We start from the raw sequence: 16,860 nt of genomic DNA on the forward strand, positions 1-16,860 counted from the left end.
AGTGCTCGAGAGAGTACTTGAAAGACTTCTGTATGACAATGGCTGGTGTGTGCCTGGCAGCCAGTCTCCCATGGAATAGCACCTGAACTCTGCACTTTCTGCTAGAGGAGGTGAGTATCTGCCTACTGCCTAGAAGCCTGTTGAGAGAGATAAGGAGTCCTGCCCGAGGAGATACTGTCCAAGGAAAGAAGCCCAGTATGTTTGAACAACAAAGGGACACACAGAGAAAGTATAGTGTTGAAAAGCAAAGCCAGGCGCACACCGTGCGGAACAGGGTCTCCTGATCTCTCCACAGTTTAAGGAAAGAACTACTACAAAAGCCGTGAAGTTCACTGAGCCCACTCAGGGACATACCTGAAATTAAGGCTCGCCTGGCAACATCCGGGCTACAAGTGCTGTCGTATTTGTATCAGTCAAGTCAGGGCTACCACTGATTCCCTAACAGGAGGGAGCAACATTGTGAGGCTGACACCTGCATGAGTACACACATCACCATGGGACAGTGGATCAACAAGGGAAGCCACGTGAGTGACAAATATGGGCCGTGCTACGCCTCCGTAGAATTACACTGCCAAGTTTGCCCTGCTCAATTGTGAGGGATTAATAACTGAATTCCTACTCTGTATACCGTCAGAGGTAGAACTTCAAACAAACAAACGAGTGGAATGAAAGTGCATTTGACTTGCGCATCAGTAGTCAGCACCTGACACTTTTTCGTGTTTTTGCAATAATCTTTGTGGGGCAAATTCTTTAAGGGGCATCCAGCGGGTAAGACAGCATGGAAGCGGCAAGGAGAGGTGAACTGCCACATGAGAGAGTTGTAACCAAGTATCTGACTACTGCTGTAAGATTTAAACGTTTTTCCTAAAATGACAGCACAGACCTCAACATCGAAATTATTATCTGTTGATTGTTGAGTTCCATGTTCGTGCCCCCTACGCTACCTCTTTGAGAGGTGACTGCTTGCCATCGCTGTCCTGACAGTGCAGAAAGGGTGTTTTGGCCCAGTTTGCAAAGCCATTGAAGGTAGGCCCAAAGATAGCAGTGTCAAATGACCTCGGCCACTACAGTTGGGGCACAGCAGCCCCTGCCTGCACTGTGGCCCACAAACGGGCTCTGACACCAACGTTTATGAAATATGACAAACAGCTGCAGAAAATAATTTTTAGCTGTACTATTTACATTTGAATGGAGACAAATCTCTTGAAAACTCACAGTAACCTTTTTTTTGTTCTTATTCTAGATGAAAGTTACACCCATTTACAAATAAAACCGAAATGCTGCTTCTTTAAGCTAAGTTCCAAGATCCAGCACAATAAAGTGATGAAGGCTCAGCTCTGGATCTACCTCAAGCCACTTCCAAAGCCTACAAAAGTGTGTGTGCAAATCTTGCGGCTCATAAAACCCCTGAGAGATGGCACAAGGCTTACAGGTATCAGGTCCCTGAAGCTCGACATGCCCAACACTGGCATCTGGCAGAGCATTGACGTGAAATCCATTGTGCAAAACTGGCTGAAGCAACCGGAGTCCAACCTGGGCATTGAGATAAAGGCCTCCGATGAGGCAGGTCGTGAGCTGCCAATCACCTACCAAGGGAGAAATGATGATGGACTAGTAAGTGATGCATGCAGAACAACTGACTTAACATCCTCCTCTAGTGAGCATAATTATATGACTATTGCTTTAGTAACATATTACCATCTCTTTCGGTACCAAACACTTTAAGCACATCTCACGAATACGTGTAGCTACTCTAACATTTGCCTCTATTTGTCCCACTCACATCAATTGACTGATCTATTCTATCTTCCATTTCCTCAAGTCACGTTTCAGTCTGGTGCTAGAAAGAAGTTTGAATTTTTATATCCTCAACAATTACCTCAGTCTGATGGTCTGGTCACCATCAATGCGGTTTCATTTAGAAATGAACCAAAAGAAAAGGCTTAAATACAAAACTGCCTCCATAGACACTGTGTTTATCCTACCAGAACTGCTTTAGATCCTCCAAATTCACATGTAGATCAAAGGGATGCAAATGTTTTTCCACAGTCCAATATCTTTGTTAATGGAATGTTTTCCCAATAAACGTGCCCATCAACACTGATCATCTTAAAGTTTACAAGAAAATGAGCATGCGCTTACCTTTTCTCAATACCAGAAGCACCTAGAGTTGAATGACGTGGCTGATCTGCACTATACAAACATTTCAAAGACAGGGGCGAGTTCTCCTTTTGGTAGCAATGGTATGATAAGGCCTCTCCAGAAGAGAGATGTTGTTGGTTAGATAGAATCAATGAGCACAATACACAACTAGCAAAAGACAAGGATGAGGGGGTCTAGACAAAGATAAAAATAAAAATATTAAACATATTAAATAAATACCACTAAAAGGCCAGGATAACAGGAGTAATCTACATAACAATAATGTTTTTGAAAAATAGGATCAATTTAACATGTAAAACATTTTAATTGTTTATTGGTATTCAAATCACATTGTTTGACCATAAGAGCATAAAAGTAAAATATAAAGCCTCATCCATAATGGTCTATAAAAGACAAAGTATACTCCACAAAGCACTAGGAATTGATTAATGTTCTGTGTGTAGTATGATGAAGTTCTCTCTCCTTCTGGGGAAGGGGGTGAGTTGGCTCTGCTACACTAGGTCCTCAGACAGGCCTTAGGTGCTAGGATGCACTACTAAATACGTTGTTATTGCATGTGCTTCAGGTGTCAATGCTTGGCTGTGGTGCTAGCACCTTGAGATACCTTGGCATTGTTTTGGAGAGGCATGTGGACATGCCCTACGATGATTCCTTCTTACTGCAGTCTTCTAGATTCTTTTCACACAGATTTCCCAAACTGGTGGCTGGCAAGGTTGTGTACTCCTTTAGCTTGGTGAGGCAGGGCTGCCTAAAAGTCTTGGCAAACAATTTACATGCTTCAACGTACAAAGTGATTTCCACAATCAGAGAATCTTCCAGTTCTCACTGAATTGGCTCCTCATTTCCAAGGGTTGAGAGGACTTTAAATTAAATTCTTCAGCGAGCATGACAGCTATCCAGGTGGAGTCTAGCCCAGTCCTTCAGGTCTGGCGATAGACCCATACTATCCTACATTTCCCTTAGTAGGACTGCTGGGACGCCTTTGCTGCAAATACATAATCAGGCCTTTAGATGAGTCATTGAGGTGGTACATAGGTTTCCACTCTATGTAGAAACCTCTGACATTATTTAGTGGGCTTTTCAATCAAAGGTTAACCTAATCAACTGTTAACTTACCTACAAATGCTACTTATACTCTAAATTTAATTTATGCAAATCAAATCTTAAATATTGTTTACGGATGAGCCAATATGACTACTGCAAAGATTATCTGGAAAAAATGCTCTCCCCTCAATGCCTCTCTCTGCCGGTTGCATAGAGAACCTGGGAAGCTCAGTACCACAGTGTGGGCTGGTTTCGCTCGGAGTTTTAATTTAAGGAGGAAATGTGGAGGAAGAACCTGAGAAACACTAGGGTTGCCCATCCCAACCCAAAATGTAGTAATGGTAAAATTAACAGAAGAGCTTGTCTGTACCTATTATGCTGTTCTCATCATTTCCAAATATACGTTTATTAGATTGAAACGGAAAAGTAAAACATCTATAAGTTCATAGGAAACAATCTGAGAAAACCCCCAATCAGAATCATGTTTTTTTTCAATAGATGTATGTTTCAAAGATAGTATATTTTTGGACTGACAGTTTCTAGATACATAACTGCAAGTGTTAAGCTTGGAATGACCATGTCAATACACTATATCATTTTCACATTTACATTCATGTAACCTAAATAAACTTTTAAAATCTGTACTGTGACTGAGAAGATGGTGTGCTACCGTTTCTCTCCTTATATATTTTACATGCAGACCACTTTACATGTAAGGTTGTTTTTTTTAAATAGTTTGACACAAATACACAGGTCAGACCTTGAGCTGAGTTCATAAGTATTGCAAAGACAAGTAAAACACTTGGAAAACAGAATCGGGATGATGGATCAGACGCAGGATAAATCACTTTACAGTAAGGAAAAACGGAGTGTATTAATTTTTTAGCTACTTTGGGACCAGGATTTGCTGACTAACCATATTACATCTAAACTTAGTACATACATTTTTTGTTCATTGGAATTAAGGGTTAGTAAATATACCTGCTAAACCGTATAAACATAGCTTGCAAAATGCAAAACAATGTAAAGGTTGTGACATAGATGTGTCTAAGATAAATGACTGCTCAGCAAATTTACATAAAATGTATTTGTCCGTGTCACAATTTCAAACTCTTACTTATACTTACAGTATAGGATCAAGTATCCCGAATAAGTCAGATCAAATCTCGTTCAGATGAAATACCTGGAATATTCTACACTACCAACGCCATTACCCAGCTGTACAATGCTTTGGCTGATTGTTGTGAAGATGGTATAGTGGAAACACTTCGGCCCCCATTAGGATGGCTGGTGGACCTAGCGGTGTTGAGACTGGCCGCCAGCGGTGCAGCAGTCCTGCACTGCCAATTAGGATGCGACCGCCACCCTGGCGGTTGCATCCCACATCTGTTTTATTGCGGCGGGTGCTGCTGTAAGCAGCACCTGCCGCAATGCCACAGATACATGTTGTGCATTGCCATGCCCAATGTGACAGGCACGCGCGTTGCCTGCCACCATGTGCATGGCAATGAAGGGAGGCATCATAATATGCATCATAATATGGATGGCGGTGCCTTCCTGGCACCGCCACCATATTGCGCCCGAGAACCACCCGGCCGGCAATGGTAACGATATCCGACCGGCAGAAAATCGTCGGACGGACTTTCTATCCGCCACGGTACCGGGTAACGTGGGTGTGATGGCGGGCGGATCGCTACCGCCGGCCGGGCGGTGTCGATCCGCCCGCCATCATAATGGGGCCCTAACTGCTTGGAGAATGGAGGACGTGGAGTTCTTTCAAGACTGTTGGTCCACGTCTTTTCATATAATTAATTCTACTCTCTTATCCTCTAAATATATATGTGTGAAAACATTTTCGTGTTTTGCTTATGCTTCACTCAAGCGAATATTAACAACATTTTTGAGCACAAAATTAGAAACGACCCTAGTACTGTTGCACAATAACTAGCAATGTGTATGTGGTTGTAAAAGGCAATGAACTTCAGCCTTTTTCGATTCAAATAAATGTGTAAAAATAACATTAAATCCATAAAAATGTTACTTGATTCAATTACCTCAAAAGATGGTAAAAGTTCGGAATCAGCAATAAAGATTAATACTTCAGTTAGATAATAATGCCTGAAGATTCATCATCACCAGCTATTTGACACTAGCATAAGGAGGTAGTTGAATCCTAAAATATTGAAGAAAAGATTTATATAACGGTTAATCCAAATGTGTGCAGGTTTCCATTGTGGAAACTTTTAGCAGCTTCAAGTTCATAACAAATCAAGATTTTATCCGTGAAACAAATACTTTTTAGGTATGTGCTATAACAGTTAGAACCATTTACCATAAAATGAGTTTTTAATACTTGCCCAAACCTATTGAAATAGAGTCTTCTTTGAATGGTTTTGCTCAAATATTATAAACGTATTCAAAGATGACGGCCATCGTTGAATGCATTTCTAATCTTTGAATAGACCCATTTAAAGAATTCATGTCATAGAGGCGTGTGAATCCACTGTGGCATTTAACAAAAATAAAAACATTGGCAAATACAAACGCTTTCACTTCCAAGACCTATTGGCTTTGTTAGTGCTTGTTCTTGAAGTAATTGTCTTTCTCTTACTTGTTCTTTTGTATTTCGTGTCTATTTCATGTTTTGATATTTCTTCCCTTGCACCTTTCTACAGTGAAAGTAGTTAAATAACGTTATTATAGGCATGCAACTGATTGGTCCAGACTACAAATGCCACTGCTCCTACACAATCTTTACAACTATTGAATCAAGGACTACGTTGTATCAAGGGGTCCTCCTAGGAAGTTGTTCTCCGATTTGAAATGCACACAGGATAAGCATGTGAAGATAATAAAATAAACAATAATGTGTCCCAGGGCAAAATTAGAACTTAATTACTTTGTTTTGAATTTCCGGAGCAAAGCACTGCCTTGCATTACTCTGCCCTAGAAAGGCAGTCCATGGGTGGAGCGTGGGCGTTCCTATGCATCCACCCATAGATGGTGGCACATTCCCAGTTATACCAACAGTCATAAACCTGAGAATGTGTAACAATGGTACGCCGTCACAGGGGAGGCACAATGAGGAGAAATATCTTAATTTCTCCTCATTGTTTCCTCATTCTTAGTGTGCTGCATTCTGATGCCTGCGTTGCATTTTGCGGCACACTTGGACAGAGAAAAAAGCCTCAGAGAATTGTTTTTGTGCAGGAAGGTATCCCCTTCCTGCACAAAAACAATCCTGCCTGCAATGCAGATACCCTTGCACCATGACGTAATTTGTAGTCGGAAAGCCTGAAATTTGCAGAAGCAAAGAATAAAATCACAGGGTTTATGACTGTAAATCACCTTTTTACAATGCGTTAAAGTCCATTTACGATTTAGAAAATTCCTTTCAACTCCTAAAATGGCTTTTGTGACCCATCAGGAACCACAAATAAAGGGACCTGTAACAAGGGACAACCCCCACCCCAACTATTTGGAAGTCACATCAGTGGTCACAAATACATGATCAGTTGCTGAACCACAGAGGTGGTGGTGTAACTGATTTGCAAATGAGAAACTGACCACTGCCTGGTTCCACCAATGTTTCCTCAGGCAAACATGAAACTTTTTTTTTTAAGTGCCTGTCCATTTAATGGGCGTAAATAGTTTTGGAATGGAAATGCAGTACTGCAGGTCTGCTATCCTTTGCAGACCTCCATCCTTACATTTGCAGCTAATTAAAGGGGTCACAAATTGCTGTCTGAGAATTCATATTCATTAGGCTGGTCATTTTGGTACCCCCTGTGAATGGATAATTTGCATTGCGACCTATCAGTAAATAGGTCCTAAAGCAAACTGCATTCCCATCTGCCTACTACTTGATTTTCAAAATGAACATCATGCTTTGTGTGTAGAATAGTACATTAGGTCCATTACTCCTTGAGCTCACTTAGCTCAAATGAGACATTATACAACAGTGCAGTCTGTGGTATCATCAACATGTAGTGAGAAATCCTCCTTTAATTTGACTATTTCAGCACAGAATTTGCATTGTAGTATTATAATTTGAATGTCAACACCATTGCTATATGAGGTTTTCTCATCATGTTTTCCCTTCAATTCTCAGAACCCGTTTCTGGAAGTCAAAATTTCGGACTCCCCCAAGAGATCCCGGCGAGACTTCGGCTTGGACTGCGATGAGCAATCCACAGAAACCCGTTGCTGCCGCTACCCCCTGACCGTGGACTTCGAAGCCTTTGGCTGGGATTGGATAATCGCTCCCAAAAGATACAAAGCCTACTACTGCTCTGGCGACTGCGAGTCCATCTTCCTGCATAAGTACCCTCACATCCCTCTGATGCAAAACGAGAAGCGTAAAGGCCTTGCTGGCCACTGCTGCACCCCCTCCAAAATGTCCCCAATCAACATGCTGTATTTCAATGGAGAACAGGAGATCATACACGGCAAAATCCCCAGCATGGTGGTAGATAGTTGTGGGTGCTCATGAACTATCTTTACAGGGCTCTTGCTTCGCAACATGAGGAGTGCAATGCAAATAGTTTTCCTCGACTTTGGCAATTTGAAAACTGACATTCAGTGCACTATGATGGGAAGTGAATTACAGTGCAGAGTCACTGCACCTCAAGGACATAGCATGTGAACGACAGATTACCTCTGTCTTCGTAGGGTATCCCAAAATATCTGCTGTGTCCAGTTCTAACTCCAATAGCTTTCAGTGAGTTAGAATGTGATAAAATAGTACATCAGTATATATAGGCCACAATGTTTTCACTGGTCAATAGTTCTTTAAAATGAAGAGAAGTAATATATATGCACTCTCAATGCAGGACGTCCGGCAACCAGATAACAGGGGATTTCTTTAAGGACTTTCTACAAGAAAGCAAACGTACTGGCTGACACAATCCAATCATGTATGCAGGCATCCACCCCTTTATGCAACCCCAGAGCAACTCACCCATCACTTGTCAATGTAATGTAATCATGCAGTGCAACTAAACATACAAGGATATTTATTGCAGATACGGGCATAAGCATGTCTGATGTTTTTTATGTCGTTTTGAAACAGTTCACCTGCTTTAGTGAAAATATAGTGTACTACATTTTTTAAAGTTTGTATTCTGCTTACCTTGTCTTGCCACTTTCTATTAGAAGCAATGTGAAGAGAACTGAAGTGTAGGTTCTGTTTGAGCAAATTTGCAAAGATCTCAAATGTTTCCACTACAGATGTGAGAAGTTCATTGAGTAGCGGTTTTCTTTGCAGTCAGGGGCTCATAGCCTGGCTACCCTAGAAAGAATGGTGGTGAAATATCATGAGCATCATAATAATGTGAAAAAGAATGCTTTCATGAAACAGGTCCAACTCACAGTATGTTTGTCACCTAGCGTGATCATCTAACATAGCCACTAATCCGTTTGAGCGTTATAGCACACTGCCAAGGTTATAATCATTGTTAAGGCCATGAACCAGAGTTACAGATGCGAGCCTGTAACAAGGAAAATAGCCTTTAGCAACTGGGATAGCCAAAGGCAGATGGGCAATAATGCCATTAGAACATTCCACCCACTGGAGGTATAATATACAGGGAGAAACAAAAAGACAAGCTTTGGAATGTGTGTGCAAAAGGTCTAGGTGAACCAGTATTAGCCTGAGCTGCTTCATTGTCTTCAGTGGAGTGCCCAACATTCCAAAGCTCTAATATCATTTAAGCTCTCCCTACCTTCTCCCAACTTCTTTGTCACCTGCTCTAGCTCTATTGTCCCCACCTTGCACTTTTCATGACCTCCCAGTGACCCTGACCATCCTGGTTCCGACAAGACATTAGGAAGGTGCACCTAACTCGAGACTAATCTCCCTGTCCTGAAGTAAAAAATAAGGCAAGCCTCATTGCTTTGTTCTTTCTCCTTGCACAATTCAAACCAACATCTGTAACATTACATTGGCAATACTCATTTAAAATACTCAAGGACAAGCCCATGTTTACAAGGTAGAGGGGAGCCCTCTTTCCAGCTAGAGAGATCTTAAAGAATTTAACTTTATGTCCTATTAGAACAAACAATGCACTCTAATCAAAGATTTTCCTGTTATTTCGACTATCAGTGAGCTCTAGGCACTCTTCCATGTGGGCCCCAGAAGTAAGGACGATAAAGTACTCCACTATTCTCTTATGTACCGCAAGATGTTCTTTACTCCCTCATCAATGATACTCCTGTATCCTGTAATGAATACTTCGCAAGAAAATATTAAACAGCTGAAATCATCCCTCCTGAAGAATGTCCCTCCAATAATACCCTGAGCCTTGTAACCAGCAGTTCTGTTCGGATTACTCTGCACTCTTTTCTCTTCAAACCTCTCCCTCAAACCAGCCTTCAGCAATCTACATCCATTGTCCCTTGCTGAGAGCCTGTATACCCAGTGCTATTTTCGGTGAAGGGCTTTATAGGACAATGCACATCACTTTAAAAAAAAGCTTCTTAATCCAGACAACAAACTCTCCACATCCTCCATTGATTGTTTTGCGCAGTTTTGATTTGATGCATGCATCTCATTTATACCTGCCAATCATAAATTCAGAGCAAGGTGTTTTTTATGGGTTCATCGGGTGATCGGTGCTAGTCTCTCTACTAAGTGGAATAGCCTCACTCTACAGGACGACATTAGTTTGGTTGTTCACCCGTTCACAGCAGAAAGACATGGAGAAGCCATTCTCAGCACCACTCAGCCTCTCGTGACAGTAGTGACAAACGGCTGGTGTCTTCTTTTCTCCTCAGTCTATAGAATTGTCCACATTGCTGTAGAGTAGCTGTGCCCTCCAGCAGGCCAATTCTCGATCATCTTTGGTGAGGAAACCCTTAGCATTTGTTGAATTGCCTGCATCTCAGTCTGCTCCTGTCAACTCTAGAACAGCAGCAAACCTATTTCTACTGGAACGTGGGCGTTCTAAAGCCCTGATCCTGTGCCCTTCCATCCTGCTCTGGTCACCAGCACTCAATAGATATGCTTAAATTCTCTACCTGCATCAACACCCTGCGTGACTGGTAGAGCGCACACATTACACACGTGTGGCATAAGCCACCACACACTCTTTTCATGTGCCTGTGCAATGGCCTCTTCTGCGGCCGTCGCTTTAAAGGTCTCATTCTGTACTTCTCTTGACCTACTCCTCCTTCAGAGAAGGGAACAGGCAGGCATTGCTGATGCCACTTCAAAGGACAGTTCCCCTCTTTACAACTAGTGCTTTCAACCATTCTTCTTGCTGGGATACCCTGTCTCCCCAGACTCCCAGTTTTACTGCAGCAGGCAGCTCATTAGGCACACCGGCCATTTTGTGCAACTTTGCTATTCAGTTGTAGTACCATCAATCTGTCCCACTAACTTACAGAATCGAGATGGGTGATGAAGTGCTGCACAGCAGCTAAAATGGAGCTGTGGCCAGCTCGAGTATCAGTCGCCGCCAGCTTTCAGAGTTACAGTCTCTGAGAACAAGAATGCACCGATTCCTACATTCAACAGTAGGGGTGACTGAGAGACATTCTTAATTCAGATAACTCTCCTTTGTTTTCCAAAACACTTTGTATTCTTGGACTGAGACTTCCGTCATTTTATCGGGTAACGAGAAGTTACCAGTCCCGCAATCCATAGTAATCTTTGTTAAATCACTAAACTGGATACCAGCTATGTCGTACTTCTATATTTATAATAAAAATAGACAAAATCAGCGAATGCAAAAAAAGACCTAATAAAATACTTACACCTGAAACGACTGACTCCAGTTCCAGTCATATACGCAATAAAATCCTACACAAATCAGCGTATTCCCAGTGTCTCGCCTATCGATGAGTATTTAGAATAGCATTTATTTTGGGGCAAAAACCATTTTGTCCTTTCCAATGTTATCTGCTGTGTGGAGGAGAATATTTTTTAGCTAAAGTCTTAGAGGTTCTTGAAGAATTCTTCCGCACAAATGCAGACGCTGCTGGGTGTCAGTGGACAGGTTCACCAGGAGCAAAATATTATTTGAATATTATTATAGAATTATATTTGTAATAACCTTTACAAGGCATTGAATCACAGATAGGTCCTCAGAGATCACGACTAAGGTGCTACTCAGGACAAAGGTATTTCCTGGAAAGACCTGCTCGCTTGTTGTTCAACGGTTCTTAACCTTTTGAACTCTAGGAACACCCCCCCCCCACTCCCACTGACTCACAGGTAGAAGCCAGGAACCCTGCATATGCAATCTCTATGATTTGAACCTCACAACAATACACCGAAAAAAAAAATATACATCAAACAAATATAAAAATGATTAAATATTTTATTGGATTCACAAAGAAAAATATATGCAAAAATCTCAGTTGTAATTTTATTGGGATGGTTGGAGCTGTTCAAAATGTAATTTTATCTCATTAAGACGATCTAATATGCTAGACTCCAGTATATCCCTTTGTGTTTTTTGCTCCTGATGCATGATCTCTTTTTGCTGGTGCATATCAGTGCTTAAATTGTGGCCACCAATTGTCCATACTAGATTCTGTTTACTGAAATTGTGCTGCTCCCACAAATCAAGATAAGGACACTAACTTAATTTTGCAGTCTCCAGTTTAAAATTCCTTCACATTTACAGAGCATTAAAACAATTGTGTTTAATTTGTTATGAATATACTTTATTAATTTATTAATATTTAATTTTCTAAACAGCCCAGATCTCTTAATAGAAACTCAAACCACGATCTGCTGTTCTAGTTGGTACTGAGATTTAGGCTATATATGAAAGTAGACTATTACGTGGGGTAGGTGGTCGCCAACCTCAAAGAATAAGAACACTAACTTAGTTACCTGGCTTAATTTAGGGCAACATGTAAAGTATTTATGCAGTTGCAAAACAGTATAAAGTCAAAATACCAACCAATAAAAATACCAAGCCAGATTAGGAAAATATAGCAAATTGTAACGCACAAAAGGACACAGAAACTACAACAATCCAGTAAGGGGAACCAGAGATATGAATTTCTACATTTGCAAGTAACAATAGCGCCAAAAAGTACTAAAAGCCAACGATAGCTTATGAAAATGGTGGACCTGGATTTGGGAACGATTTAATCTGACCACAATGGAGAGCAGGTCGGATACACCAAGCGGGTTCGTCCCGGTCAAAGATTTTACCTTCTGGCTTAGTTTTTTTTATGGGGGTCAAAGTCCTCCAGCGGGACAAGCCAGTAGCTATATCTGAGGAAGATGCATCAAAATCAGGCACCTTTGAAGAGAGATCCCTCTTAAGGCTCCAGAGGTATGGAAGTCCAAAAATGTTTTAAGTCCCCACTTTTCAGGGTTTCAGGAACAGCTAGTCTGGGTCTCTTTTAAAGCCCCAAAGACCTAAAGGACACCACATAGGAGCCAGGCATCACTTCAGCAGAGACAACAGCAAGCTGCAAGGTCCAGTTGGTACTGGTCAACTGGTCACTTCAGGAAAAAGGCCTTTTGCATGTTAATTCCTTTAGCTACAGAGAAGGTTAGCTAAGTGACCCTTGGAGTCAACCTTTTTTCCTTGGCACAAGAGAGAGCAGGTCCAGTCCTTTCAGGCTCCCCTCAGTATACATACAGTGGGTCCAAACCTCCTCTGATTTTCCACAAGTCCAGTGGGTGTTGTGAGGAGGGTTCTTTGGGATGCCACATTTATGGTTCTCACTAGCCGGTGAGTAGGGATATCTCCTGGATAATTCCTGACCAATGGGGAAAAAGTTCATGGGACAGCCCTACCCACTTTTTCAGCAGTTCCCGTTTGACTTACTCCAAACAATCCCACAGTTTACCTCACTCCTAGAATCTAGGATGGGGAAACTCTTTCGACCTTCTATAGAGCTCTAGAGCCCACCCAAAGGTGTGGCCAGGGAAATAAGCCATCACCTCTCCTGTGTCACTTCAAAACAATTCTCAGGATAGCTTCCCTCCTCCACCCACTGGTTCAGAGCTATATTTGTAGAAGAATAAGTGCCTGTGACCAGAGTCTGCCCAGAAGACCATGGCTGTCATCAGTGCATCGAATACCAAGGATGCAGTTTGGAATCCACCTCATGGCTCAATAATCGGATACCAAACATTCCCTACTCTTTTATTTCACTCTTGCAGGTTCCTGAATTCTCCCTTTGTGACTGTTTTCTGTTTTACTCTTTCTTTCTCTTTCCTATTTGTGCATTTTTACATCTCTTGCACTATAAAGAAGTCAAATGCATAAAAGTAAGTGTTAGTCCCCAAAAATGAGTGCTGGTGGTCTCCACCAGCTCAAATGAAGTACTGTAAGAGTCATTTGGCTAGTGTGAGATTTGGGAACAAATGCTTTCCTTTCTTCATGTCTCTCATTACACAAAGCTGTCAACGGGCAAGCCACACCCCTGTTCTTTTCAAGTTAATGAAGTTCATCTGTCCACCAGAACTGTCCTCCCTGGGCGATTAGGATCACATGCCCGACACCCAGTCTATCCTATCATTGTCCTAATCCATTATTCTGCTCTGAGTGGAGTTTTCTTACGTCATTAACCCCTTCGACGCTGATGACGAGCTGGGCTCGTCATGAGGTAGCCTCCTGCTACGCTGATGACGAGCCCAGCTCGTCACGTAACATGCGCTTTCGCATATCTCAGCGTGCGAGCGGAATTCCGCCCGCACGCATGCGGTTAAGGTCAAGCACTTGGCGGGATAGTTGCTGGAGACCATGTGTAAATTATCCTTCAGGAGCTTCAGGCAGGGAGAAGGTAACTTTCTAAAAGTTACTTTTCCTAAATATGTATGAAGTATCTGACTTCACCATTGAATTGAGCTTTTAACAAATATTAGAAAATAGTAATTGAATCCCTTTTGCCGCCGGTTCCTATAAAATGTTACAGAATATAGTTTATAATCTGGACTCTGACATTTTCTAGGATTCAGCTACAGGGCGGCCAGTAAAGATAGCTTTTTTGGCTAAATCACTGGAGAAACATGTCAATTTTCATTTCACACATGCTCCACTTTTATATGCTAGGCACCCTACCTTGTGTTCAACAAAGTATACTCAGTGGTGACTTATTAATATTTAAAGGCAGGGTTGTCTGTCTATCAAAAATTATTATTTTGGCAGTTTGACAGCAGGACTTTAGGCTGCTGAAGTCAGGCTACACATGGTAGGCCAGGAACCATGTTTTCTAGGTCTACTCTGTGGATGGCACAATAGGTGCTGAAGTCACACATGGCATTTAACTTACAGGTCCTGTTTAAATATACCATATAATAGGGACTTATTGGCAAATTAAATATGTCAATTGGGTAAGACAATGTAACCATGTTTAAAAGAAGTGCATGGACACTTTAAAATGCACAGTCTAATAACCAGCAGGAATAGGGCCCAGGTGAAAAATCTGGGGTGACCATGTAAAAAAGGCATGCTGCAGGCCCCGATTATGGCCACCCTAGAGAAGATTTCTTGCAGTAAATTCCAACATTGCAAGGATCTGAAGCAATCCAGTACAATAAATAGCAGCCAGATAGGATTCATGCCCTCAAAACAGGGCCCATGGTAAATTTCAGCCGATTGGACCTGCTGGAGCTTACCTGGTGGAAAATGCAGTGGGTATGCAGTACTCTTCGCACACCTCATAATCGCAATATGTGCAGTAACAGGAGTTGCGATATTATCGCAATTAATTGGGCCATTGTATTCAAAAGCTGCTAAGTGTTAATCTCAGCAAGTTTTGAAAAGAAATGCCCACTGGTTTATACCAGGCATACTAGCATCGTTATATGAGCCATGAGATAAAATAAGTTGACGTTCATAAACATTTAGTTTTAAATATATTTACAAGTAAAACACATGTAGAATGCTCTGTAGTAGGGGTGAGGAAGAGCTGCTGATTACTCTCCTGTTTTTACATAAGTAGAGGATGAATGTTTGATGTGCATTGTGCTACCAATGTTTTATTTTTATACATGTAAAATTAAAAAATATATTCTGATTCTATGATATGTGAATGTTCAGTGACTATCTGAATTTATGAAATACAGCTGTGGCGCCCATTTTAATTAGTAGTTTATATCTGATTACTTGTATGCAATATTAGTGTAACTTATGATTGGGCATCATGGTGTTTTAAAACTGATCACTTGCAATCGATTTTTACAAGCTTATGTAGTCCCATAACTAAAAAGAAAAATATATAGGAGCTGCATACACATGATCCCACTTAGTGTGCAATGGAATCACGTTTTAGTTAAATTAGACATGCTTCTGGTTTGTGAGGTTGGTGCAGTCAAAGTGCACACAATCACTGGTAGACTAGGTCTGATCAATTCTTATATTCCATGTAAAAACACTTTTAAAATATCTACAGTGTGCCCTGGAAAATAAACGTTAGTAGCATAGTGTATACGTAATAGTTTACTTTTAAATGAAGCACAATATTGCTTTAAAACAATTCGCCTCCTTTGCACTGTAAGCCATTATTAGATTTACATTGATGTATCAATATCAAAGTGTGATTCTAAAACAAAAGACCTTTAATAAAGAAAGCTACTGCAATATGTTATGGAATAAATAGGTTTTCAATAAAAGCTGTAGCAATCAAATCTAGGCACTCTGAAGAAATCCTACACAAATGTTAAAGTATTTTACAAGCTGAAGTGCACTTTATATTGTGTATATATATATATATATATATATCGACTCACAAAATAATAATCCGGCACTCCGCTTGGTAGATGAAATTAAATTTATTTAGCACACTGTGATCACAGTGTGCTAAATAATTATTATTTTGTGAGTCGATTAATTACGAGACCCTGTCCTGGTCCCGACTCCGGCACCAACTTGCGAAGCGCTCCCTCTGCGACGGGACAGTTTGTGTTTGATATATATATATATATATTTATATATATATATTCCACCAAACGTGCCATCCTTTTTCACACGAACAATAACGCCACAGCCCAAGCTTCTTTCCAACGTGTATTTTATATCGGCAACAGCCCCCTACGTGATATATGTATCTGGCACGGGTCTGTCCTACCTTCCTTCTTACAAACTCCAACACTCCACAGGGTAGCAAATTTCTAATGTTATTTGTCATCAGCGTTGCCGCACATAACGCGTTTCAGCTGGCTCCCCAGCCTTTTTCAAAGTGACTATACATCATTACGGTAACCAATAAATATGCGCAACATGTTTTGGTGTTTCATATAAACAGGGAAGAAATACTTCGTCACCTAGCTCTCGACTTTTCTATCTTTATACACAAAGTGCAAAAGGTGGTTTCAATACATACATTCAATAAATAAATGTATACTTAAAACATTTATAACAAGTATAGTGCACAACATTCATGAAAGATTATCCTAAAATTCTTTCTTTAAAATTCTTTTTTTAATTCTTTTTTAGAAAAATGTATTCCTACAGAAATCTCTTTCATGACAGTATCTCTCTCTCTCTCTTTGTCACCTGCAAGTGGTAAATTATTTGTCATTTAACTGGGAGTTTACAAAGTACAATTAAAGTGCATAGTGCTTAATATGGTGTGCAAGATACTTCATACCTCGTGGAATTATGCCCAAGTGGGCTAAGATACTATCACCCAAGGGAAACAAGGAGAACAGGTTTTTAACTTCCAATTGTTATTCTTGAA

At 40.9% G+C, this 16,860-nt stretch overlaps 1 protein-coding gene across 1 annotated transcript in view; it reads left to right on the top strand.

Moving 5' to 3' along the window:
* The window catches only part of MSTN (myostatin), a 98,739-nt gene extending 87,189 nt beyond the window's left edge, over positions 1–11,550 (top strand). The window contains exons 2-3 of the mRNA XM_078680378.1: positions 1,244–1,614; positions 7,319–11,550. Of these exons, the coding sequence (XP_078536504.1) occupies positions 1,244–1,614; positions 7,319–7,699 (752 nt within the window). The 3' untranslated portion in view covers positions 7,700–11,550. The remainder of the gene's footprint in view (positions 1–1,243; positions 1,615–7,318) is intronic.
* Positions 11,551–16,860: the final 5,310 nt, after the last annotated feature.

Source organism: Lissotriton helveticus, chromosome 3_1, assembly GCF_964261635.1.
Source record: "Lissotriton helveticus chromosome 3_1, aLisHel1.1, whole genome shotgun sequence".
Lineage (NCBI taxonomy): Eukaryota > Metazoa > Chordata > Amphibia > Caudata > Salamandridae > Lissotriton > Lissotriton helveticus.